General features: G+C 44.0%; 2 protein-coding genes across 5 annotated transcripts; one reads left to right on the top strand and one right to left on the bottom strand.

Moving 5' to 3' along the window:
- Nucleotides 1-15,714: 15,714 nt before the first annotated feature.
- On the bottom strand, nucleotides 15,715-20,489 carry LOC9636202 (ent-kaurenoic acid oxidase 1). 2 transcript variants are annotated; one of them, XM_024684788.1, is made up of 11 exons: nucleotides 18,286-18,407; nucleotides 17,786-18,222; nucleotides 17,456-17,725; nucleotides 17,071-17,395; nucleotides 16,854-17,003; nucleotides 16,548-16,799; nucleotides 16,415-16,501; nucleotides 16,278-16,356; nucleotides 16,116-16,222; nucleotides 15,941-16,062; nucleotides 15,715-15,894 (listed from the first exon to the last, which is right to left on the bottom strand). In XM_024684788.1, exons 3-11 carry the CDS (start codon nucleotides 17,677-17,679, stop codon nucleotides 15,801-15,803), a joined length of 1,440 nt encoding a protein of 479 aa, XP_024540556.1. In that variant the 5' UTR covers nucleotides 17,680-17,725; nucleotides 17,786-18,222; nucleotides 18,286-18,407; the 3' UTR covers nucleotides 15,715-15,800. The 2 variants fall into 2 exon arrangements, 1 of the variants encoding a protein (XP_024540556.1); XR_002993506.1 differs by lacking the exons at nucleotides 15,715-15,894; nucleotides 15,941-16,062; nucleotides 16,116-16,222; ... (4 more) ...; nucleotides 17,071-17,395; nucleotides 17,456-17,725 and adding exons at nucleotides 18,735-18,990; nucleotides 19,042-19,203; nucleotides 19,260-19,352; ... (3 more) ...; nucleotides 19,999-20,215; nucleotides 20,269-20,489 and having other exon boundaries at nucleotides 18,081-18,222; nucleotides 18,286-18,688.
- On the top strand, nucleotides 20,381-21,836 carry LOC112349766. Of its 3 annotated transcripts, none has more exons than XR_002993508.1 (7): nucleotides 20,381-20,494; nucleotides 20,542-20,629; nucleotides 20,692-20,808; nucleotides 20,899-20,994; nucleotides 21,055-21,174; nucleotides 21,223-21,469; nucleotides 21,620-21,836. XR_002993508.1 is itself a non-coding variant. In XM_024684789.1 (6 exons), the coding sequence occupies exons 1-6, from the start codon at nucleotides 20,460-20,462 to the stop codon at nucleotides 21,712-21,714; spliced, it is 492 nt and encodes a 163-aa protein (XP_024540557.1). In that variant the 5' UTR covers nucleotides 20,381-20,459; the 3' UTR covers nucleotides 21,715-21,836. The 3 variants fall into 3 exon arrangements, 1 of the variants encoding a protein (XP_024540557.1); XR_002993507.1 differs by having other exon boundaries at nucleotides 21,244-21,469; XM_024684789.1 differs by lacking the exon at nucleotides 21,223-21,469 and having other exon boundaries at nucleotides 21,055-21,115.
- The last annotated feature ends 1,618 nt before the right edge of the window (nucleotides 21,837-23,454 follow it).

The raw sequence follows: 23,454 nt of genomic DNA on the forward strand, positions 1-23,454 counted from the left end.
GTTCAATGTTGAGTTGAGTGTTTTCTATCCTCCTCATACTAATCTGGATGTTAAGTGTGTGCATGAAGTTAAAAATCTTGCTTTTGTTTCATTGATAAAGTTTTTGATCAATTCTGGTGTTGAGTATTCCCCTGTTTTAAGGGTTGAGTCACTTTGGTTAGAGTTTCAAGTTGAATACATATCCCCACTTATGAGCGCTGTTGATAGGTTTTGCTTTACTATTGTTATTGAGGAGTTTATGTATTCCCTTGAGAGTGTAAATGTTGTTATTAATTTTCCCATCTCAAATGTTAAATTGTTGTCACAAATATGACTACGGGTATCAAAAGTTACTTGTTGGTTAGTGCTTTTGAATATTCTTTCCTTACTGCCACAACAACAAAAGGTCGGTATTGTTAGACTCTTTATTAGTCCCTTTTGTGCTAGTGGAGTTAATTGGCCATTTTGAGTGTATTGAGACCAAATGGACATAAAAACGGAATTCTTATGCGCTATTAGCTAAGCATACTTAGCCTGGTAAGGAGTTCTTATCTCATTATGTTTTGCACTAGTTAGTGACAAGAACCCTCGCATATTGAGACTAATCCCTCAATATTGTTAAATAATACCTTACCATGTCTGCCAAACACCTTTGTTATCATGCACTTTGTGTTAGTTCCATTTGGTCCTAATTGCTATTTATGGAAAGTGTCTAGATTTGCTAATTTGGCACATTTATGGAATATAGAGATTATCCTGAACATGATAGTGTTTATCTCATGCCCAAATTTGCAATCTAGCACCATTCCATATTTAGTAAATTTCAAGTTAGTCCCAAAGACTAACTCCTGGTACTAAGGATAGATAAGGGTGAAAACCCAAAGTGCGCATTCCTTAAGGGGTGGGGGGTCCAAATGTATAATAAGGATAGTGGATAGGTTGAGTATAGCCGACTAACCTAAAGCATAGTTTAGCTTCTGTTTGTGTGCTTATCCTTGTTCTATGTCCGACTTAGGTTTAAGCCTAAGTTCTATTCTATACTAGCTGATGGAATACCCATATTCTTGCATTATACCATTAGTATATTGAAATAGTGTCAAACTCTATTTAGCTCCATTTTGTCTGTTAGTCCTAGTATTGGGATGTTAGATGCTCTAGGACTATTTCAAGTCACTCTATGCTCTTGTCCCTCTACTCCTTAGGCTCTTTGCTCAAAAGTTGCTCCATGTTCCAATACCTTTGCTCGTTCGCTCCATATTTAGGAGTTTGGTTCCATTCCTTCATTTAGTGGCTTAAGGCTATGAAATTCAAGTTCCACTCCACTATCTTTGGACATGTGGCATGTGGCACATGGCATGTGACATGTAAGGTTTCTACTTTGTGATTATCCTATAATAAATCACAATAGGATAAAAGGTAAAAACCACATGTGCTACAATTGTGTATTAAGGAGGTTGAGCGATATAAATCTTTTGCTTATAGTGTGGTGATCGAGGTATTTTATAATAGAAAGTCCTCTATTTTTTAAGCTTTGAGCATATGTCCTTCTTTTAATTTCCTCATTTCTACATTGAAGCTCTATTTCGTTAAAGTGGGATTTATTCAGTAAAATAGGACTAGGTACAAATTTTCAAGTATTTGAAAATGATGTGAAATTATATGTTTTTTGTCCAGGGGCTAGACATATCTGGGGCATGGTGACTAGCGCGGTGACTTTGTGTCCAGACTGAGTCCATCTGGTTGTATAATAAATCTCATTGTCAAGGTGAACAAGCCGAATCTGAAGCTAAAGAAGAGCGATGGCATGCGCGCACACACTATTTGTTTGTTCATTGAGCGTGTGGTGAGCTTTCCAAGATGAACGTCATTCCTATTAGCCAGACATATAACTTAATGGTGAGAACATTTAGATATTATTCAATGTTATCTTTTTCTAACGAATCTAATTGTGAAGGTGTAGCAAGAGGCATTGCTAGTCTGGAGAAGTCATTTAACTCATTTGACCCTTAGTGTATTTTCATGAAACTAAATAACATTCATATTATTAAGGAATTTCTCTAGTACCTTTTTTTTACGACATAGAGGCTTGCATTTCTTTCAAAGGTGATTTAGTAAAAGGCCTGAGGGCACATGCCATTCTATTTCTCAGACCGGTATTAAGATATACTAGTGCAAAGGGCCACATGCCATCACGCCTCCTCTGATTCAGATTCGGATTGTTCACCTTGAAATAAAATACATTAGAAACTTAGTAAAGGAATATTAATGAATCTCACCTTGAACCCGGGTTATGAATGCTCTTGCTGCATCTCTTGCATGGTCTGGCAAGGTGATGGTGGCACTCTGCTTTCGCATCCAACCATGCACAACATTATCCACCGATATGCTCATACTGGGATCCCTTGGATTCAGCACCCATCTCTTTTCTAGGCAATCCTTCGTATATCCGGAACTTGGCTTGAACCACTCCACAGTTACATTGAAGGAGTTAGTTTCCGCGTCCTCCTCTGCATCAGTGATGCAGCGCCCCACCCATATCATTTGTTTTTTATTACTGGGTCTGACAAGCACGACCATTCCTTTGCAGACCTGTACTGGATTGAATGCTGAATCCGGCTTCTTGTTCCTCGGCCCACAATAGTGATCCTCAACATCGTTATCTGTCACTGCATTTCCAGAGGACATTGTTCCGCTACTATCTGGTGCTCTGGGTTCTGGCCAAAAGGACTCTTCCAATTCTTCATATACAACCGGCCCATTTTGGATAGCAGATATAATCTTCTCCCAGTATTCGAGCAAAGGCTTGCACCTCTTAAAATAGGATTCTCCACCAAACACCAACCCCCTCTTCCAGAAGGCAATATGCTGTCTAATCCCGGCCACTATACTTTCCTGGTCTTTGAGTCCATCCGGGTGCATCGGCCGTGGGGAACCCTGAGGAATCATAGGTTCCCCAGTTATGGGATCTCTCTTGAAGAGTTCAATGCCGTCCACTGGCAGCCACACTGTGTCCCATTCTCTCATCTTGTACCTCATCACTGGAGCACCGTCACGCATGCTGAAATGAAACTGAAGAGGCTTGGAGTGGCCAATCAGCGTTTCGGATCCGTCCCTGATGTAGCCTCTTACAAACCCCTTAAAGTCTGGAACCTCTGTCACAAGTGCAGCTTCAACAGTGCCTTTGATGCAATTTTGGAATTCATCGTAGAGTTGTGGGAGGGTGAGGACATTGGATCGCCAGAGGGACTCTGCCAGGTGACTGAACATGGCATCGACGTCTTCATGAGTGTGCCCAACCATGAGAAAGCCAAGTGTAACCGTTTCAAATATGCCTTTGGCAACAAGCATCGCTAAGTACGCGAAGACATACATGTTTTTGTTCTCACTGCCAGCATTGTCTGTTTGGAGTAGAAGATGGGGTGGAAGGCGACATCGGCCACAAGAACTTCCTTGAGATTCTGCTTCGTTTGGATGAGGTTGTGCATTCACCGGGCGACCAGCCTCGTCGGAATGGCATGAGGCCTCACGTGATAACCCTACAATCTGACGGCCAACATATTCACTGGGATGGCATGGGGCCCCATGCGATACTGCAAGCCTTTGCTCCTCCTCCAGCTGAACCCTGTATGGGGTTCGATCGACAAGGGCCTTATGCAAGGGTTGGCTGTTCAACTCAGTCTGCGCACTTTGCAGAGACCTTAAGTGTTTTGCTAGGGACGCAATCATCATGTTTGCACCCCCGCCACCCCATAGAGGTACAAAGAAGTTCCCATAGTTCTGGGCACCATGCCCATGAGCGATTATGCCAAACAGAGACACAGGCAGCTGCATGGATGAAGAGATTGCCTTGGGGGCAGGATTGAGTCGAGGTAAGCACGTCTTTTTCTGGTCCATTTTGTCGTGGATGATGCAGAGGTAAGAGTCAGGTCTCTCCATGGAGAGAATCCTGTTATGATAATATGCAGTCCTGCAGCTTCTCTGCTCGATGTTGTGGTCGAGCCGCCTTCTAACCAACATCTCTCGCTCTTGAGCGCTGCAAGAATTCTTCCACAAAGCCATTTTGATAGCAATGCACTCGTCACACTTTGAAAAGCTGGAGTACTTTCCTATACTCACATCCCTGAACCTGTTGCTCTACAATCTACTAAATCTAGATTGGCTCAGCTTCCTGTAGCCATTACTCTGGAGTTCCCGATTCACATCTTCCAATATGGCCCCCTTGGTATACATGGAAGGGAGAACTCGTTGGGTGTCTCGTGTTCCATCTTCCAAGAGGTGGGTTTTATGTGGTTGCTGCTCGCTACATGTCTCGACAAACCTCTTGAAGATTGCCTCTCCATATACAACATGACCCCTGGTTTTGTGCGTACCGTCGTTCCCATGGACTGCCTGTTGAACCCTTTGTTCCTCGAACTCAGTTTTGATTCTGTAGAATGTGGTTTGAGGGACTCCATAAATGATTCTCCATGCCTTCATGCAGACCAAACCCCTCTGGAAGACCATGCCCCCCACCTGATGTTCTGAAGCATCAACAGATGACCGTAATGCCTCATACACAAAATTGCGAGCTGCCTTCCAGGACAATGTCTTGTATCTTGCTCTCTCCTCTTCAATAGCATCCCAATCAGCATGTTGACAGCACCTCCTCTTGCAACAAGCAACTGTCGAGACCATTCGAACCTCCATCGCCATTTTCTGCCTTTTCGGTTCGTTGCTCAGATCCCTTTGGCTGCGCTGTAGGAAGGTGTACTTTCTTTTCCCATGAAGAGATGTTCTGTCATCAGTTGTAGTGGTGTTTGATTGTGAATCCTTCACATTCTCAAACACTAAATGCCTCAATTTCCACCGCACAATGCTTCCAATAGTCAGACTGTTTTCTTCTGTGTCAACAACCTCTAAAATCGCAACTCCAATATCATCCCAGCCCAATTCTTGATTAGCAACCGCATCTCTTGGATCGACAACTGTGGCTAAGCCCTCAGTTACCACCTCCCCCTCGGGGTTGTTTAGAAACACCTTTGCCTGAATCCATGTAGCACGGTTCTTAAGATCCACGGAGGGAACATGCGTCGCACTTGCGCTGTCCCCAACATCTGCTTTCTTCTACAGATTTTTCAAGGCAACAACAACATTTACCCCGACGACCATCTCTCCTCGTTCAATAGCGACCACATTCCCATCGAAAACAGTCTTTACTGATACAGCAGCATTGCCTTCCCCAAGCCTTTGACAGTGTATAACAAAGTTCCGATCCATAGACACAAGGGTCCCTTTTGCAACTCTCTTCCCACCATTCAAAATGTAAACCTTTTCCCCAACCCTGAAGGCCATTCTGAAAGTGCAGAAAAGAAGTTAATACCATACAAAAAATGATTGGAGAATGGCCTAAATCATAACATACCAAACAACCTCAATAGCATGAGGCCACATGCCATTATTCAAACATGCTATTGACACCCACGTGAAATTTCGCATTCACAAAATTGGCATGAGGCCTCATGCCATCTTGATATACACACAGCTGCAGGCAAGTAAAAACATACATGACAATACGCTAGCCATGAAATTGCAAGGGCCCAAGATGGCATGTGGCCTCATGCCATTTCTAAATGTGGTCCTAAACCATTCCATGGTGAACATACCAGGAAGCACAAGTGCCGAATATCAAGAGGAAGCGGTAGCCACACCAAAGACAGTGCCGCTCGCAACACCGCAACTACTCGTAGTGCCGCTCGCAACACCGCAACTGCTCGTAGCGCCGCTCGCACAAACTGCCACTCGCATAAACTGCCGCTCGCAATGGCGCTCGCAATGCCGCAACCGCTTGTAGACGCATAAACCACAGCTCACAACGCCGCTTACACAAGCAGCGCTCACTGCGCTCAGCGGAACCAAGAACACGGTGCACAAAAATGATAGACCTAGGAATGAGTTCGAGAATTCAAAAATAACACACGCTTGAAAGTCACATCAAATCCTCTGACAAACCAGATCTTATGATTCCTCTGACAAATTTCAAACTGAGTAGCTTCTAGACTTTGCTGTCGGAGGTTGAACTTTGTCACATCATGTCCTTGCCTCGATCCAGCTGTGCCATGTCAGTGATTCGAACTTTGCCATGCCATGTCAGCGCTCCGCGCCAAGATTATTCGCCATGTAAAGGAATAATTATGCTATGTGTGTACGTCCATTTATGGCAATATAAGGCCACACGCCATTCAAAGAATAATGCTAGTCGAGCATTTTTTGGTGCATTTTTGGGTTCAAAATTGCATGAGCCCACACGCTATAAAGTTTACCTGTACCAAAAATAGAAACAGCTTTATTTACTTGGGAATTTAAGTGGTTGAGGCATTTTTAAACTTACAAACACATGCCCTACTTACATTCATTTGGTTGCTTAAAATTCAAAAATATTATAAACCTTTCTTTTTGCATTTTCAATATTTTCAATTATGGTTTTTGATTTTCGCAGGACCAGCCTAGTAATCTATTTGCATCCCGTCATGTTTATAGCTAGCTTTCGTTTGTCCCCTTCGCTGGCCTGAGATACATCTGCTCGGAATCTGCCTCTTACAGCATTTGCCCAGAAAGGGCATCTTTCTTCACGCAGCATTTGCCACATGTTTAGGGTTAGGGTTTAGGGTTTAGGGTTTAGCAATTCAGTAGCTTGATAAACATGCAAATACAGAACTTGATGCAAAATCCTTTGATATGTCACAATGCCCCTAGGACCATAAACACATTTCAATAGAGAGGGTCCTTTCATTTCATAACTCCTTACATAGATCTTGGTGAAACCAGAGTTAGTGAAGTTGGTTTCTTGTGATCCCGCATCTAATTGTGATGTCCCTTTGCAGTGTCGATGGAAAGGTCAATGCACACCAAACTGTAGAATCTTGGAGCAAAATAACGGTCGGATCTATGGCAAATGCCCCTGAAACATTGTAAGGCTCGTGTGGTCTCATGTGGTGTCCGATCGAGATGCTTCTTTGCAGAGTCATCAAGAAGGACATTGTATACCATTCTGTAAAATCTAGTTGCGATCTAACGGTTGGATCTCTAGGAAACTCAAAACAATCTCGCGCGTGTCAGAATATTCTAGGAATATACTCCTATGTGCTCCTGAAAATGGCATGCGGCCCCACGCCATTCAAGAGATAACGCCAGATGACGCCGAGCATTTTTTGGTGCATTTTCTGGGATCAAAATTGCATGAGCCCACACGCTTGAACGTCACATCAAATCCTCTAACAATTTATTTAGCTGAACATCTGGCATTTTTGGAAATACAAGATGCTTTGGAATATCCAATCATGCATAGTATAAATATAGCGAGGGTATTAAATGATATCCCAATCATGATCTTTCTTTTGGATTTCGCGTGCATGCAGTCCGAGGAATGATGACGTTGCGGATTTCTTTTGGATTTCACGCATGCGCGCGCCGATCCAGAAATTAATGGTGGCGCCCAAGTCCGAGGAATGATGACGTGGCGGGATTACCAACCGTCGTGACATTTCGCGCGTGTGAGGTTAGGTTTTGCATTTTGCTTCGTACTCGCGCTCGCATCGCGCTCCCACTCGCGCTCCCACTTCTCTACAGGTTTCTCGTGTGCATCGGCGTCCACTCGCCCTTGCATCACACTCGCGCTCGCATCGCGCTCGCATCGCGCTCATGTGCATCGGCGTCCATTTCAAGACACACCCAGTTTGTAACTTCACCGCCAACTCCGCCGCCCACTCCGCCACCCACACGCAGCCCACTTGGCGTCCCGGGAGATTTCAGCGCCACTCTCCAACTGTAAGTGGCAGAGTAGCCTTGCTGCTACGATCCGCTGCACACACAGTGCACATTCGCTAGCGAGTCCGGTTGTCACGCCTCCATTCAGCTTCAAATGGTAAGTCTTCTAGGCCAAGTAGAAAATGGCATGAGGCCACATGCCATTCAGTAGCAACATTGGCATGCACCGATTGGGCTCTCGAGTGCAGTCCGGTTACAGATGGCGTGTAGCCTCACGCCATCTTAGGATGCAGCCTCAAGACATCTGATGCAGTGGTGAATGGCGTGTGGCCTCACGTTATTTCCAGCTACTAGCTTTTCATCTGTCAGCTCTAATTGTTGTGCATTTCTGAACAGGCGAGGAATTGCATTCTTCTTCCAGCCACTGTCAATGTGGATGCAGAGAAGGGGGAGGAGCTCACCAGTTGGACTTTCGGGATGGAAGGCGAGGATCTGAGGCTGTACAACACAGATGGTGGGAGAAAAGAATGCATGGGGATCCTCATCCAAGTGACAGACACTCCATGCAGTTCCATGCAAGAATATGGACTGGCACTTGTGGTAGAGACAGCATCTGCCTTCAAGATCCACCTTGCACATCCTAGCAGCTTCCCGGAGGGGGGCAGCGGCTATGAGGAATTCCTAGAGGGAGCTAGGGAGAGGTTGCCCAGGAGGCCCACAATTTCAAAGACGCTGCGGGTCTATGAAGATCACATGGAATCCACGGACCTCACCTACGGCGATGTTCAAAAACTATATTCCAACATTGAGCCGTTGAGAGTGACTCCAGTTCGCGAAGCAAAGGGGAAGGGGGTCGATCTGGAAACTACCTCGAAGCAGAAAAGGGTGGTCAAGCTCAAGCCGACGTCCGACTCTCCTGCTCCAAAAAAGAAGCAACTCAGTGATGCCATTGCCTTGGGTTCGAACACTACACCCACCAAAAAGAAGAGCCGCAAAGAGCAGAAAGAGCAAGAAGAGGCAGCAAAAATCGTCGCAGATAATAGTACTTGTTACTATTCCAACAAAGTATATACAATCGACGTGAGCCGTATCGACATCCAAAGCAAATACAACCACAGGCTAGTATCTGATGAGTGGGTGGAGAAATTGAAGCAGAAGATGCTGGCAAGTCCAGTAACACCCGACATCGCAGACGTGATCCCCTACTACCAAAAAATGAAGGGCGAGATGAGGTTTCCAGACTTGATCAATAGGAAGGTGTTGGACGATCAGAACATCCGGTTCTATGCCGTCTCCGGGCAGCATTCTAGCTTGGCGATGCAAGAGATAGTTGTGGATATTATGGTGGGCGAGGAGGTGAAGAAAGTCTTCAAGACAAGAGTTCTCCGCCTGATAAAAGGCAACTCGCCCCTCCGATCTATCATATACATCTCCCACGCGCAGAATGTCAAGCAAGAAACGTGCTACAAATCGGGTCTGCACGAGACATTGGCACGAACACGGAAGCTCTGGGTTCAACTGAAGAAGCCACAAAAACCAGGACAAGGACGTGCACTAGCAACTAGCGCCTGGCAGGTAAGCCTCGTTGTATGTGGCATAGCATGTGGCCTCACGCCATTTCCATTGCAGGAATTCTCGAGTCTTCTCTCGAAAACACTGGGGGTCAATGACACACTCAGCATCCATAACATTCTACTCGCGACAAAAGTTGTTTTTGACAAATGGGTAGATGTGCTGAGGAGGTACCATGACGGGGAGTTGCCAAACTCAATGGGTGTGGAGGACGGCCGGAAGCCCAATGATTTGAAGCTCAACGCCTTGCGTTTCTCGCGGTCTCTAGACGACGACGACCTTCTGACAGTGGCTAATGCTCTTCTACGTGGTGAGGTAGTCTTCAACAAAACCAAAATGACTCCCGGCCATATTGTGACATACGAGGACTTGTGCACGACTCTGAGAGCTCGTGTGCTATTGAAGGATTGGATCTTCGAGCAAGTGGCCGTGGAGAGGGTGAGCATCGACACCACGCAAGAGATGATGGAAGCGCTGGAGTTGTCAAATGAAGACATCGACGAGTACGTGAAGGGGGCCCCCAAGTTCATCGATCTGCTGCGGGATGCCACGAAAAGTAAAGCTGAGAAGTTGGATCAGTATCCAAATTTCATTAAGATTGATGTCGACCGCCGGCTTCAGAAACAGCTCGACCCCGCAGCAGAGGCCTATCGAGAACCTTACCGGGTATACTTGAATTCGGATGAGGATCAAAGGTGGAGGAGCATCGTTTCCCGCGGAGATGAGCAGGTCAAGAACATCTTTTGTGTGATGGACTTCACAAACGAGGAGATCACTCATGCAGACGAAGTCAGCTCCATCATTGACTTAATGGTGGGACTTGCGGAGGTGGAATCTTCAGTCCACTATATGATCTATGACTCCAAATCCTATCACAAGTTCTGGAAGGCCTTGAACGAGGTGAAGGCTCGGTTGAAAGGCAAGGAGATGCGGGAGATCCATGGGATAATGGCTAAGAAGAAGATACCGACGAATGTCCGCATCTTCACACTCGCCCTTGTTATTGGTCCTGCAGCAGAGTGGGACTGGAGTGACTTCCCAGCTTCGTTCGACAAGGCCAATCGAATTGATCTGAGGGAGGTCAATTTACCCGTGCCTGAGGAACTGAAGACGGCTATGGAGCTTTCGAATCCAAAGAAAGCTCCAGGTGCAGCATGGGAAATGCTCAGCTGAGTCTTCAACGCAATAGCGGGTGGGTCACCTGCTTCCGACTCCAAGGGCAAATGCGTTGTCGAGTACAACTGCGGCGGACTATTCTTTCGAGCCGCACTACTCAAGGGTGTCCCGTGTGTTGCGGTGACAAACTCCATTGAAGAGGTGACTTCAATGGAGCATATAATTACAGTTGCCAAAGAAAAACAGTATCTTCTCTGCAAACCTGGTGAGTACGCACTTTAAGTTTAAATGTTATCTCACAAGCTCTGTATGCAGGAGCGTGGCCACCCCCAGATGCTGAAATGGCGTTAACAGCTACTGTTGAAGATACCCATGTTGGGCCGAGCTCACAACCTGCACAAGGTAAGGTCACGTGAGGCCTCACGCCATTTTGATTATAGATCGTTGTGAATATTCAGACACGAGGACTGAAAAGCGCACTGGTGGCGCATCGAAGAAGGACAAACAGACAAGCAATAGGAAAAAAGGAGGTACAAATTATATTTGCAATGGCGTGTGGTCTCATGCCATTCCTTGCAGGAGAAACTTCTTCAAAGGCAAAACAGGCAAGCACCAGCCAAGCTCAAACTGACAGTGGTCATAAAAAGCAAAAGCACGTTGGACAGTCGTCGAGATCAGAGGCGTTTGATTCGAAAAGGAAGAAGGGCAACGAAAAGATGATAGGTAATGCCTCGCGGTTATGGCGTGTGTGCTCATGCCATTCATTGCAGATCAAGGGCTGAGTGAAAGCAGGCAGTCACCACCTCATGACTCAGATTCCTATGGCGGACTCCCCTTCCCCAATCTCAATGGAGAGGTACAATGGATGAGGGAAGCTTTTCAAGTCAGGGCCACATTTTTCTCATCTCGTCGTCTTCGAAGGGTGCAAGAACGTGCAGAAACCATGTTAAGACAGTCGGGTGAGGATACGGTCCTAGGTCACGCACTAAAACAGGCTATGGATGTCTTGTATTTTGAGATGGAGACTCGGCCAGATGATTTTCCCAAGATGGTCCTGGAAGAACAAGCCATCCAGCCTGAGCAGCCTATGGAAGAAATGCAGGAGGGGGATGAGGAGCCAGAGAAAGATAATGAGCAGGAAGAGCAGAAGGACGAAGAGGAGGACAAAGAAGAGGAGGACGAAGAAGAGGAGGACGAAGAGGACTTGGATGGTCCTCACAATGGTGACGATCACAATAACGACGACGACGATGATGACGACGATGGCCAGCCTGAGGTGGCCAAAGAGCAGCGGAGGAAGGTCATACAAGACAAACCATCAGGTAAATAATAATACATCCATTCCTAACCTTTTACCATTTCTAACATTATTCATGTAGGTCGCAGAGCAAATGGTAAGTAGAGATTATTCAGTTGAATTTACAAACTCTAACCTTTAGTGTCAAGGAAGGATAGTGCCAAGCAAGGGTCGAAACGTATGTCCAATCCTTCAGAATCAGCAGTGCGCCCAAGTGATATCGGTCCTAGTTCCTCAATAGCAGTTGATGGTAAATACAGTATAGTCGATTCAATGTGCTAATGAGTTTGTTTTTAGTAGCACGGGAGGATACCATCTCAATCGAAGGGAGATATTTGGACATGCATATGGATCCGCCAGTGGACTCTACTTGGCTGCAAGAGTCATCAGAGCTGGTGGAGGCTACTATCCATATCAACGCCAAGCAAGCTGACCACGCTCCACTTGATGCTGCCCATACCACTGAGTCAATCTTGTCCACGTATCCAACTGACGGTGACCAGGCGCCATTGGACCCACATGAGGCCGCCCCAGCCGCCGAGCCGGTCGTATCCTCATTTCCAACGGACTCAACGTGTGCCCAATCGTCTGACTACGCGCCGTTGGAACCTCCCTACACCGCCCCTGCTGCCTGTTCGGTCATGTCCACTTTGCCAACGGAGGCACCAGCTGAAATGGCGTGTGATCACACGCCATCGGAACCACCCCATGCCACTGTTGAGCCAGTTGTACCAGAGTCTACAGCTAAAATGGCATGTGCCCACATGCCATCGGATGCGATTGACCCCACATTGCAGAGGAGAGTATTTCCGCCCTTCACATTTCCTCGACCAAAACCCTCTCAACGACCATCGGGAGCAACATTCGCTAATATTGTAGATGGTAAAATTGACTTGTACCATTTTTTATGCTGACGCATTTCATTTCAGAGTCACGGCGAAGGTACTGTATCGTTTTTGATCTGAACGGTGTCCTTTTCTCCCATGAGCGTGGCTCGTCCTCGAATGTCATTGCACCCTCCAAAGCCTGCGGTCGCAAGTTGGTCAAAAGAGACAGATTCACATTAATCACACGGGAGAAACTGCGGGATCTAATAATGACCATGCGACACTTAAAACAGAGGGTCGGGTTCAATTTGCAATTGGGAGTTTAGACATCCATGATGCGCCACAATGCATTAACGTTGCTACAGATGATGCACGATCAGACGCGAGTAATATTACCATTTGACTTTCTCCTAACGCAGGAGGATTGCTTGACTATGGTCCATGTGAGGGGTAGCAAGCCCATCTTCGTCAAGCCAGAGGCTGTAGTGATGAACCGGACTGCTAGCTCAAGTGAAATCCTCATCATCGATGACTCGCCGATTAAAACTGCAGCGAACACGCACACATATGCAGTGCACCCCATCTCTTGCAGTATGGAAACTAGGGAGAAGAAACCGTATGTTCTGGGGGACCTTGCAAAACGGCTTGGAGCGATGGTGATAGAGAACCGGCCAGTCCAGGAGGTGGCTGCAGAAATCAACCAAATGGCAGATGGAACGGTATATCAGAAGCCATTTGATCGGACAGACACCAGTCATCATTTATGGCATGTATATTGTCTAGCCAAGCACTATCCGCATCTCCATAATCTGCTCAACCGGATGGGTTCTTCGACCACTGAACATGAGCGTGGACGTATTAGAGAAGAGATGGCATTACTATTGGGTTTAAATCCTGATAGTGTGGAGAGTGATGAAATTCCAAGATTATTGTATAGGCGTTGGAGGCAAAAAATAACAGTCTGAGATGGCATGTATTTATTTAAAAATGTAACTTATTATGGCATGGGGTTCCATGCCATTGTATTAATATTAAAAGACAATTCTTTGAGAGGATTTGCATTATACTAGAAGTGTTACAGCATGTTATTGGAAGTCTACGAAGTTGTTTTATTAATAATGGGAAAGTAAAGATTGAATGGGGACTTGGGCTCCACCTAGACTCGGAGCAACTGAGCCAATATTAAAAGGATGGAAAGAAATTGGATGACGATGACAAGGAGAAGAGAGAGGTGAAGCAGTGGCAGGGGGAGGAGAAGTGATTGAGTAGACATTTCCTTGTTTAAAATAAAATGGCATGTGCCTCAATGCAATTGAATTTTGTTATATTTATATACTATATAAAGGTTTGGAAACCTTATTTTACAAGTGGGATAATGACAATTCCCACTTTAACGAAATAGAGCTTATTGCCAACTATTGCAAAAAAAAAATTCCTTAATTTGTTTCATTTTTTCCTTTCTGCCCCAACACTTCAAACTTTTTCTTCTTCGGAGGAGGGGGTAGAGGGGATGGATGGGAGTTCAGCCCCGACGATAAATTGAGGATGAGTGAATATGGTAGTGAAGTGAGGACAAACGACATGGATTATAAAGTGAAGATGAGCATAATGAATCCAAATGGAACATCTAACCTTGATGTAGTGAGGCTGAATGAATGTAATAGTGGAGTAAGGTCAAACATAAATAGCAAAGTGAAGAGAAACATAACAAGTCCAAATGGAGTTAATGCTTTAAAACTTTTTTTCCTTTAAAGAGGGGATAAAGAGGATGTGAAGGATGAACGGAGTGGGTCTGACTTCCCATATGCAGTGCTAAACAAGGACAATGGTTTTGCTTATAATTCTATATTTGAGTTAATAATGGTCTTGGAGGATCGTCGACATATGATGATAAGGAGGTCGTTATTTTCAATTGCAAGATCAAAGTCTTGTAGCGCTTCCAGCAAGCTCGAGAGCCACAGAGGCTGTAGAGAATTAAGCAAAACTATTATATTTAGAACACACTATAACAGCTTTATGCACTCATCTATGCTTCTCCAGTATTTCTATGCCATTGTGTCAAGCTTGGTTTGCATCGAGGGTTCGTAAGTCTCGGATACAGGAATGCCCGTGAATCTCTTCTCATTGTTTTCCTGATCAGAAATTTAATTAATATCAAGATTTACACTAGGATTGGAACATTATCCGGCATATCACTTTAGAGGTGAGGACATATTGAAGCCGATGAAGAAGATGGCTCAGAGAAACAAGATATATCTCTCTAGAAAAATGTCATTGTTAACAAAAGGGTTCGTGACAATGTCTTTTCATTCTCTAGTAAACTTAGTGACATGATGTATTGTTTGTTACAATAGTACTTTATGGATTGTAGTGGCTCTCAAAATCCTTTACTTAGGTTCAAAGTTATAATTGTGTGGTTGATTTGAGCATTTAGGAGTTGCATATAGAGGTGTAACTGATTCACTAGAATTCTGTAATCGGCTGATGTTTATGCCATAGCTTTGGGTTTTATTTAAGTCATGGTTATCAACAACTTTGTTGATGGTTTTGTAGAAATTTCAAATTTTTGTGGTGATTTATAATTGCCTAGCACACTAGCTCTAGATATTCCACTTACCTTATTATTATCACTTTTTCATCTTCTGGAGGGAAGGCTAATGTAAGGTTTGTAAATACATATATGTATATATATGTATTACTCTGGCCAAGTAATACACTAATTATAGTATTATAACATATTGAAAATTTTAATTTATTTAAATATTATTAATATATATTTGTGAGGTTTAAACCCCTACTTATATACAAGAATGGATGGACTAGATTCAATCCTAAATGGACGAACATAGAAGTGTCAAGAATGAGTCTGAAAAGGAGTTAAAGAAAGAGTCTAAGATGGACTTGAGATAATAAAATATTTTTTATTCTGTTAAATTAATAAACATGGTGGGAAATGTTTGTCCTAAAATATTTATTATGAATTTGGTAAATTTGATGTTATAATTTCAAGTTTAACAATGATTATCAAATATAAAAAATACAATTCTAAATAGATAGTTTATATGCTATACTACTATAATTACGATAATTATTCAAACATGTTTGGATATTTGTAGCAGATTTTAAAAAATGCCAAAATAATATAAAACTGGTTTTGTTTCATAACCTTGATTATTTAAATAACAAATTTGATCAATTGCATTTAAATCCAACATAATTATTTGGAATAATCAACAATTCAAAAGTGTTTGTATGATCTTTTATAATTACAGGAGTTTTGAAACTCTTACCGAATAGAAGTCTCGTGGCCTTGGATGTGGCAAGTAAGAAACTTTGCTGTTGGGATTCAAGGCAGTCCACCTACAAAGCCCATGTAAAGTAAGACGCACAAATAATACATCTTCACCTGTAGCCAGTAACGAAGTAATGGACGACAATGAAGATTTGAAGCTTGGCAAGCTCGTTACCAGGACAAGTTCGATTTCCCATCCCAAAGGGTATGAACGTGAATGGAGATGCTCCATATTTCTAGTGGAAAACCCCAGCCAGAGTTACAGAGGAAGGCTTTGAGAATTTAGTACCTCCCAGCGCTCTGGATCGAATTTTTCCGGGTCGGGGTGGACGTGTGGATCCATGTGTACTTGTCTTAGCCACGCTTCCGCATGCCACCCTTTGGGAATGGTAAAGCCTATGCATGGAATGCAATGTGAGAAAATCACTTGAAAGATGAAAAGCACACTCACCATTAAACTCGACATCTACCAAGGCTCTTCTGAAGACCATTGGCGAGATATTTGCAAGTCGCAGTGTTTCGTCGACAACCTGGGAAAAGAAGAGACAAAATCAGGAATGAAAACAAGGAAAAATGGCCAGCACTGACACTAGAAAGGTAGCGCATTCTTTTGATGTCTGAAAGGTTGAGCATTTCCCCTTCTGAAATGCATTTAGCAATGCCATCTTGCTCGGTCTGAATAAGAAAGATTGTATGTTTGTATGAAACTGCCAAGGTTTACCTTCACTTTCTCGAGCACATCAGGATTTTGCTTCAGGAAAATCATCAGCCACATGATGACATGAGCCGTCGAGTCGTGACCAGCGTTCATGTACATGTTGAGCACGTCTATGATTTGAGCGTCTTCCAGAGCCTCTCCTTTGTCATCTAGCTGATCCATGAGCAACGAAAGAATGTTTGTTTCCTGTGGCTTTCCAGAAGCTCTTCGCTGGTTGATCACGTCCTGGATAAGCTTGATGAGCTTTCGCCTCGCCTGAGAATGGGAAAACGTCACAAAGCTGTGTAGGACAACGCATGTGGCTTTTACCTTCAAGGCTTTGTTGTAGGCAGTCCCAGGGAAGTTGATGGGAAGAGCACGAATGCCTTGGTTGACAATGTAGTACAAGGAGAAAGTCTCATCCACGTCGAGACTGGAGTCTTTCCCATATAAAATGTGGAGGACAGTTAGAAACGTGAACTGTCATATCAGAAAAACCCAGTGTCAACAAGAAAACTACGACAAAGAGGAAGTAAACATCGCTTACCCTTCTCATCTCGGTAAGAAGAACGATCTTATCCTGCGCAGACCACCTCGCAAGGCACGCTTTTATGTTGTTGACGATGAGAGGCACATACTGCTCTAGAGCTTTGGGACTGTTCACAGCGGGCTCGGTAAGCTTCCGGAGCTTGAAGTGGCTCTCTCCAGTTAATCCCGCAAACGAATTTCGTCCCATGAGCTCAACAGCGCTCTCCGGCCATCCTGTCTCAAAGCTGTCTTTGGAGAGCACGAATTTGCATGCCTCTGGTGTGGCAGCCAGGACGGTGGGCTGCCAGAACAGAAACGCCTTGTAAAAACCCACTCGATTGTACCTGGAAACCAAGAAGAAGCGACGGTTAGACAAGCGAGAGAAAACTACGACAGTACCCAACTTTGCAACGTAGTGAGCCATGAAAGTGTCCGGTCTTCCAGACTTGAAGGCTCTGAGAAAAGCAGCCATGTTGCCAAAGACGGGCCATCCAAGCGAACCTGGTGGAAGTGGAGGCTGCCCCGGCTTGAGCACCGGCTCATAGTACCATTTGTTGAAAAAACTCGAGAATGTCAACAAGGCAGTGACTGCCACCACCGCAACGCCAAGAATCATGGCAACCTCCATCGTTTTTTTGCTTGACGGGCACCGCAAAAACCTCTGATCTCCCTTCCTGCATAACATTTTGCTTGCAAGCCATTAGCGCCCATAAGACAAAAGGAATCAGACTTACCTTCAAAGCTTCCATTAGCTCCAAATAAAAACGCTTGTCTTTTCTTAACAGGATGCCTTCACCATTTAAAAGAGCCGCGGAAAACTGTAGTCTGTGTCCATTATCTCAACAGTAACGATTCCAGCTGCAGAGATTCCAAGAGCGCTGCTTTTTCCGTAGAGGTTGGCAGATAGATATCAAAAAAGAATTGAAAGGACAGAGATTACCTGGTCGGAGTTTCATCTTCGTAAAGCAAGACCATACCCATTGCATAGCCTGTTAACAATCACCAAAAGCTGCACAGGGACAATTCGGATCCGCCAAATAACAAATCTTTAGCATTGCATTCCTGTAATACCATCACCTGAGAAAGTGACTTTTAATTCTACCTTCTCACTGCAAAACTACAAGCGTGAGTGATTCAATAAAAGAAACAGAAATCCACAGTAGCTGAGTTCCTGTAAAGAATAACAGGCTTAGCTTTTTAAGAACAGAGTAAGAAAACTTCGAAAGAAGCACACCTGAGTTTGGCTGAAGAAGAACGAGGCTAGATACAAAAAAATGGACAAAAAAGCACAAAGGTAATAGTACAATCGCGAGCTGATGTTTTGCTCAGCTTCAACCCACCAAAGTGAACTACCTATGAGGACAGGCTCGCCGTCAACTCAATCTCCTCTTCCGGCCTTTCTTCACGCGCGTCGTGTGGCAGCACGGCAATTCTGTCGGTGTTTTCAATGGCCCACTCGGCGAACTTTGGCGAAGAAAGTAGTTCTTTCATGGAGTTGTGCGTGTATTCCCTCGCCAGGGCCTCTCTCTCTGCCCGGGACATCTTGTTGCGCTCAGGTGTGTGGTGGAAAGTTGAGTAGAAGGTTCGCTCGGGTGTCACCTTGAAAGTTGCTGGAGGCGACACGAAGACGCGCTTTCCTGCATAAACACGCAGTTTAGAGCTAAACAAGACGATATAATTTACCTGAAATGGTGACTGGAGTGTGATAGGAGCTTGACGGAACTCCAAAGGGGGATGTGGCGACTTGCTTCTTCTTCCACATCTTCACATACTTTTTGCGATACCTCCACGCGCCGAAGGCAGAAGAAGAGGAATCTCCCCTGGAGAATGGCCACGAGAAATCGACCAGACTTCCCAGGCCTTTAAAATGCTTGGGTACCAGAGAAATCAATATCCCGACGATCAATGACAGAACGCTGAACACCGGATCAGTCGAAGTCTGAAAAACGGGGTGTAAGCTCCGCAGGAAGAATAAAGCTTGTTTACTCACTTGTAAGAGCATTGTAGCGCCAAAAAGCCGGATAGCCCACTTGACGAACGTTGCTGTCCCAGAGTCCACATCTCCCTCATTCGTGAGAATAAACTTACGAACTCCCCAATATCCCATGTATGCACCGACTGTGAGAACTCCCATCAAACAAAAGATGGCGATCTGCAAGGGAACGGTTAAAGAAGGCATTGGAAAAAAAAGTACTATATATATCTTACCGGCTTAACCATGTCTTCCCCCACTCCCATATCCATCAACATTGGGGTCAAAAGAATCGAGATCTGTCGGAGTAAAAGAGCTCCAAAACCCACCTGAAAATCGTGCTACATGTCAGAACGAAAAGCTGGCCGAGAAGGAAAAAAAGAAACAAAAAAAAAAATGCTTACAAGAGAGCCATATAGAAGTATGTAGATACTGCTTTTCCTGCCAAATGGCAGAAGTTTCATCGCCTGCAGTTAGCTGTTAACGAAGGACAGTCAGCTCTACAATTTGTACCTGAAACAAAATGATGAGCACCACTAAAACGATGCCCAGAGTCATGCCACTGCTGTAGTAAAAGGGAACCCATTCGCTCACGATGGGCGCCGAAATGAGTAAAGCGATGCCTAGTACGAAGAGAAACACTCGGTAGGAGCAAAACTCTGTAACACGCAATGATCAGCAACTTGTCCAAGAAGAAAAGAAAAAAAACTCGTACCTTCTTTGACGAGCACAGTGACAGGAGTGTCTTTAATCGAGGCTTTCCGATCTGACCGGATATCAACGTACATGGTTTCGAACGGTGACATGCTCGCAAACCACTTATTCTTTTCCAGAGCCTTCCACTTTTCTTTCGAGCACTGGCACAAGTCCAGGGTCGCGTTGCTGCGAAGAAACGCAAACCAAACCAACCAAACCAACAAAAACAAGAGTGTTAGAACCGCCACAGAGTTCTTCCCCAAAGAGCTTCATGCATACCCATGAAGGCAAGCCTCGATCTTCGATAGAGTGAAAGGAGCCGAAACATTCACGCGCCGGACGTGAGCGAGCTTGAGGAAGCTCTCCAATCGCGACAACGCCGGGACGACGTAGCGCTTGCAGCTAAGGACGCTGCCAGTGCTCATCCCCGGCGAAGAGCTCATGAAAGAATCGTCCAAAAGCGGCGCCTGGAGAGCGTCCGGGTCGCCGCCATCGCCTGTCAATAAAGACAACCTCTAAGCTACCGCCATAGCTGCGCAGCCACAGTACCTTCGATCGCGCCTCCAAAAGCCGCGCAACAAGCGACGAGGACGAGAATCCCAATCACGCGCCATCGCCAAGCCATTAGAAAAAACCCTAGTGTATCGTCTGCCCTAAAGCTTTCCACTCTTATTTCTAGGTTTTTGCGCCCACATCCTCCAGCGAGAGAAAAAATCATGGCCTCTATCTCCTCCTACTAGATGGATCTCCAGCTCCCGGATGGAATTCCTCACAGGTAAAGCTCCTCTCAGCTGGATTCTCAGTGCCAAATCCAAGATGTAGGCCCAAAGAGGAATCGGATGAAACCCCAAATGATGTCTCATCCTCTTGCATTTCCAGTGGCAACGGAAGCGTTTGCCACTCTTTCCAGGTCTGGGATTCCTCTCTCTCGCGATCTCTCTTGACACATTTTTATTTCTCTTTCGCCCTTAGCGAATGAGTGTGCCCAAAACACCATGGGTTTCGTTTGTAAGAGTTCTTAAAGTGCTTAAGGAGAAGCTATCGTTCCAGGATTTTATTTATCTGGTGGAGCAGTACACAGTCTTTAAGGCAAGCCTTTTTTATTTCTAGTTTTACTTTCGATTTTTCATTTTTTCTTTTTTGGTTCTTGATCTAACACGAAGCAATCTTTTTTTGCAGCAAGGGAAGATTTCTCGTGACACACTCGTGCGTGTTTTCAAAGACATTGTAGGCGAGCAAACGCTGAAAGAGATGGTCATTAGCATGCAACCGGAGGTAATTTTCATCGATCTCTACAAGAACAACGCAAAAAAAATTCACATTTTTTGGTTATAGGTGTTGCAGGCTCAAAAGAGCCTCTTACGATCCGTCAAGTCTTTTGCAAAGCACACCCGCGGTATGTGTAAGCCTTTCTCTCGATCCAGCTTACTTGACTGCTTGATGCAAGTATCGACAGTAAGTTCTTGTGTCTCAATATGGTTCTTGAGACTGACTAACATCCAGATATGGCGTTGAATCCAAAAGGACTTGATCCAAAAGCCACTCTCGACACCATTGAACTGGATGTCGAGGTGGAGAGGGATTCTCATCCGAGGCTTTTGCTTACATTACCAAGTTTCTTTTGGCGATGAAGGCAAGCTCGCATTGTCTAGCCATTTGAAGGAGGTGTGAAGTCAAAAGGTTTTGTGAAAGAGGAGGGGTTTCCAGTTTCCTGTGGAGTGATGATGAGACAGCCTTTCTCGTGATGGAGGTTGGTATTTATATGCAAGAAATGGCCTCCGTGAGTGAGATCATGGACCAAAAAGAAGTTTTCTCTTCTTTTTTTTTTCGTTTCACTTTGCTGCCTGCGAAGCAATCTTCACTGATGGTTTGATTTTGTTTCTTTGTTTCCTATTTTCAGGTGACAAATGCAGTCTGGAACCTGAACTTGAGACAAGCAGTGACACCACAAAGCAGAGCAATTTGTCGATAATGCTGAAAACCAAGAAGGCCTGAGTTCCTAAGTGTGTTATTCTGTACACAAAGTAGAGTTACGACAGGAGCTGGAAATGAAGCTCAATATGTTGTTAAGCTTTCCTTCAAACTTGGAATGCATTTTAGTTTCTTCCATGATCAAAGTTCATGATCCGGAGTTTTCAGATGTGCTGATCAGGTGGAAACATCATCAAGAAAATTCCACTTTAGAGATCGTTTCAGTCCGGAGTCCCATCAACCTGGCATATTTCTGGATCTGGTGACAGAGACAAGAGACCTGTCCTTGCCTCCTCATTCTCCTGCTCGGATTCTCCAAGTTCATCTTTGATGATGCGGTTCTCGGACTAAGTTTCATGCTAGCTTTGATCCTCGACTGGACAAGAAGAAAAATCAAGTTGCTTTGTAAAAGTTCCTCTTTGCTACCTTGTGACACCGAGTCCTCTCTCCTAAACCAACAAGAACAGGGAAGCAAGGGAATTTCACGAAGAAATGCCTCTCATCTCTGTTGGATGGACAAACACGTAATGGCCGGCTCTTCTCCAGTGCTTTGCTTGCATTACTGCAAAAAGATCCACAACGCGCTTCATCTATCCAAGAGTGAACATCTCATATGCTCCAGCACTTGGCATGCATTCCACTGTCGCATTACACCGTTGAATTCCTGCCTCATCGAGAGCAATTGTCTTTTATTGAAAATTGAGAATTCGCATCAATCAATTCTGAGAGGGTGGCATTGCCATTCAACCAGACAAAAGGTCACAGTCGGAGTAAGATAATTAGGAATAAGTTTAGCTGAAGCCTCATAAAAATGTTGAGTGAAATGAGTACCATCAGACCATAATTCACTTGGATTCTCACATACAGTACCACTAGTTTCCGCAACCACATAATATAGAATTATTACAACGAAAATCACCATCAGGAACACCACAACAAGATTCTTTATAAGTTTTGAATCCATAGCTATCCATATTTTGAATTATTTTCATTGCTTGCAGAAAACCTCATTTTTTATTATTAATATAATTTATCATACTTAATAGTTTATTATTTAAATAAATTAATAACATTAGTAGTTTCAATAACACATCCAAACTTGTCATAATGCATATCAGTAGCATTTGAAAATAGTTGTAAATAACTTAAAGCACAATCAAAACGAGGAAGATTCATTATTAAAAAATATTTTGCATCAGAATTATATAAATCCAAAATATTAGATATACCCTTAATCGGAATTGTAATATTTAATACATATGCAAAATCTGGCATACCATAACCAAGATCATTGCCACCAATCTCAATATAATAAAGTGCTTTTTCATATAATATTTTCTTATCATCTTGATGATCTTTAACTTGTTATTTATGCCATATAAATTCTAAAATTTAAACAGATAATATATGAGGAGTAGCAAAAGTATTATCATAAACATTAGCTAGATGACCAGTTGCTCCAGCATAACCAAAATTCAAACTTGTAAAATAAGTACCATTATAAGAGACTTGGAAGCTCAATATCACCAAGTTTAAAATTGTGAGCTAAAATATATATCCATCACTTTATCTTCCAGTGGGATTTCCAAGTGTTACTCCATACAGTAAATTTCCAGGACTATATTGATGTGCTGCTAATGTTTCAAGATTACAATTACCAGTATCAGAAAGTGAATCAGAAAGATTGCACTTGGATATATTTGCTTTTCAAAATTACGAGCATCACCATAGATCACTAGCAAACCAAAAAGAATTAAAAAGAGA

This window comes from Selaginella moellendorffii, unplaced genomic scaffold (assembly GCF_000143415.4).
Source record: "Selaginella moellendorffii unplaced genomic scaffold, v1.0 SELMOscaffold_42, whole genome shotgun sequence".
NCBI classification, from domain to species: Eukaryota; Viridiplantae; Streptophyta; class Lycopodiopsida; order Selaginellales; family Selaginellaceae; genus Selaginella; species Selaginella moellendorffii.

Excerpts from the sequence above, each read along its gene's own strand:
- LOC112349766 (XM_024684789.1), top strand. The coding sequence starts at position 20,460 with ATGGATCTCCAGCTCCCGGATGGAATTCCTCACAG. Across the intron at positions 20,495-20,541 it reads CCGGATGGAATTCCTCACAG|GCCCAAAGAGGAATCGGATG; the intron begins GTAAAGCTCCTC and ends TCCAAGATGTAG. Across the intron at positions 20,995-21,054 it reads TCATTAGCATGCAACCGGAG|GTGTTGCAGGCTCAAAAGAG; the intron begins GTAATTTTCATC and ends TTTTGGTTATAG.
- LOC9636202 (XM_024684788.1), bottom strand. The coding sequence starts at position 17,679 with ATGGAGGTTGCCATGATTCTTGGCGTTGCGGTGGTGGCAGTCACTGCC. Across the intron at positions 16,357-16,414 it reads GAATGCGCTACCTTTCTAGT|GTTGTCGACGAAACACTGCG; the intron begins GTCAGTGCTGGC and ends TTCTTTTCCCAG. Across the intron at positions 16,063-16,115 it reads TCGATCCAGAGCGCTGGGAG|AAATATGGAGCATCTCCATT; the intron begins GTACTAAATTCT and ends GTTTTCCACTAG.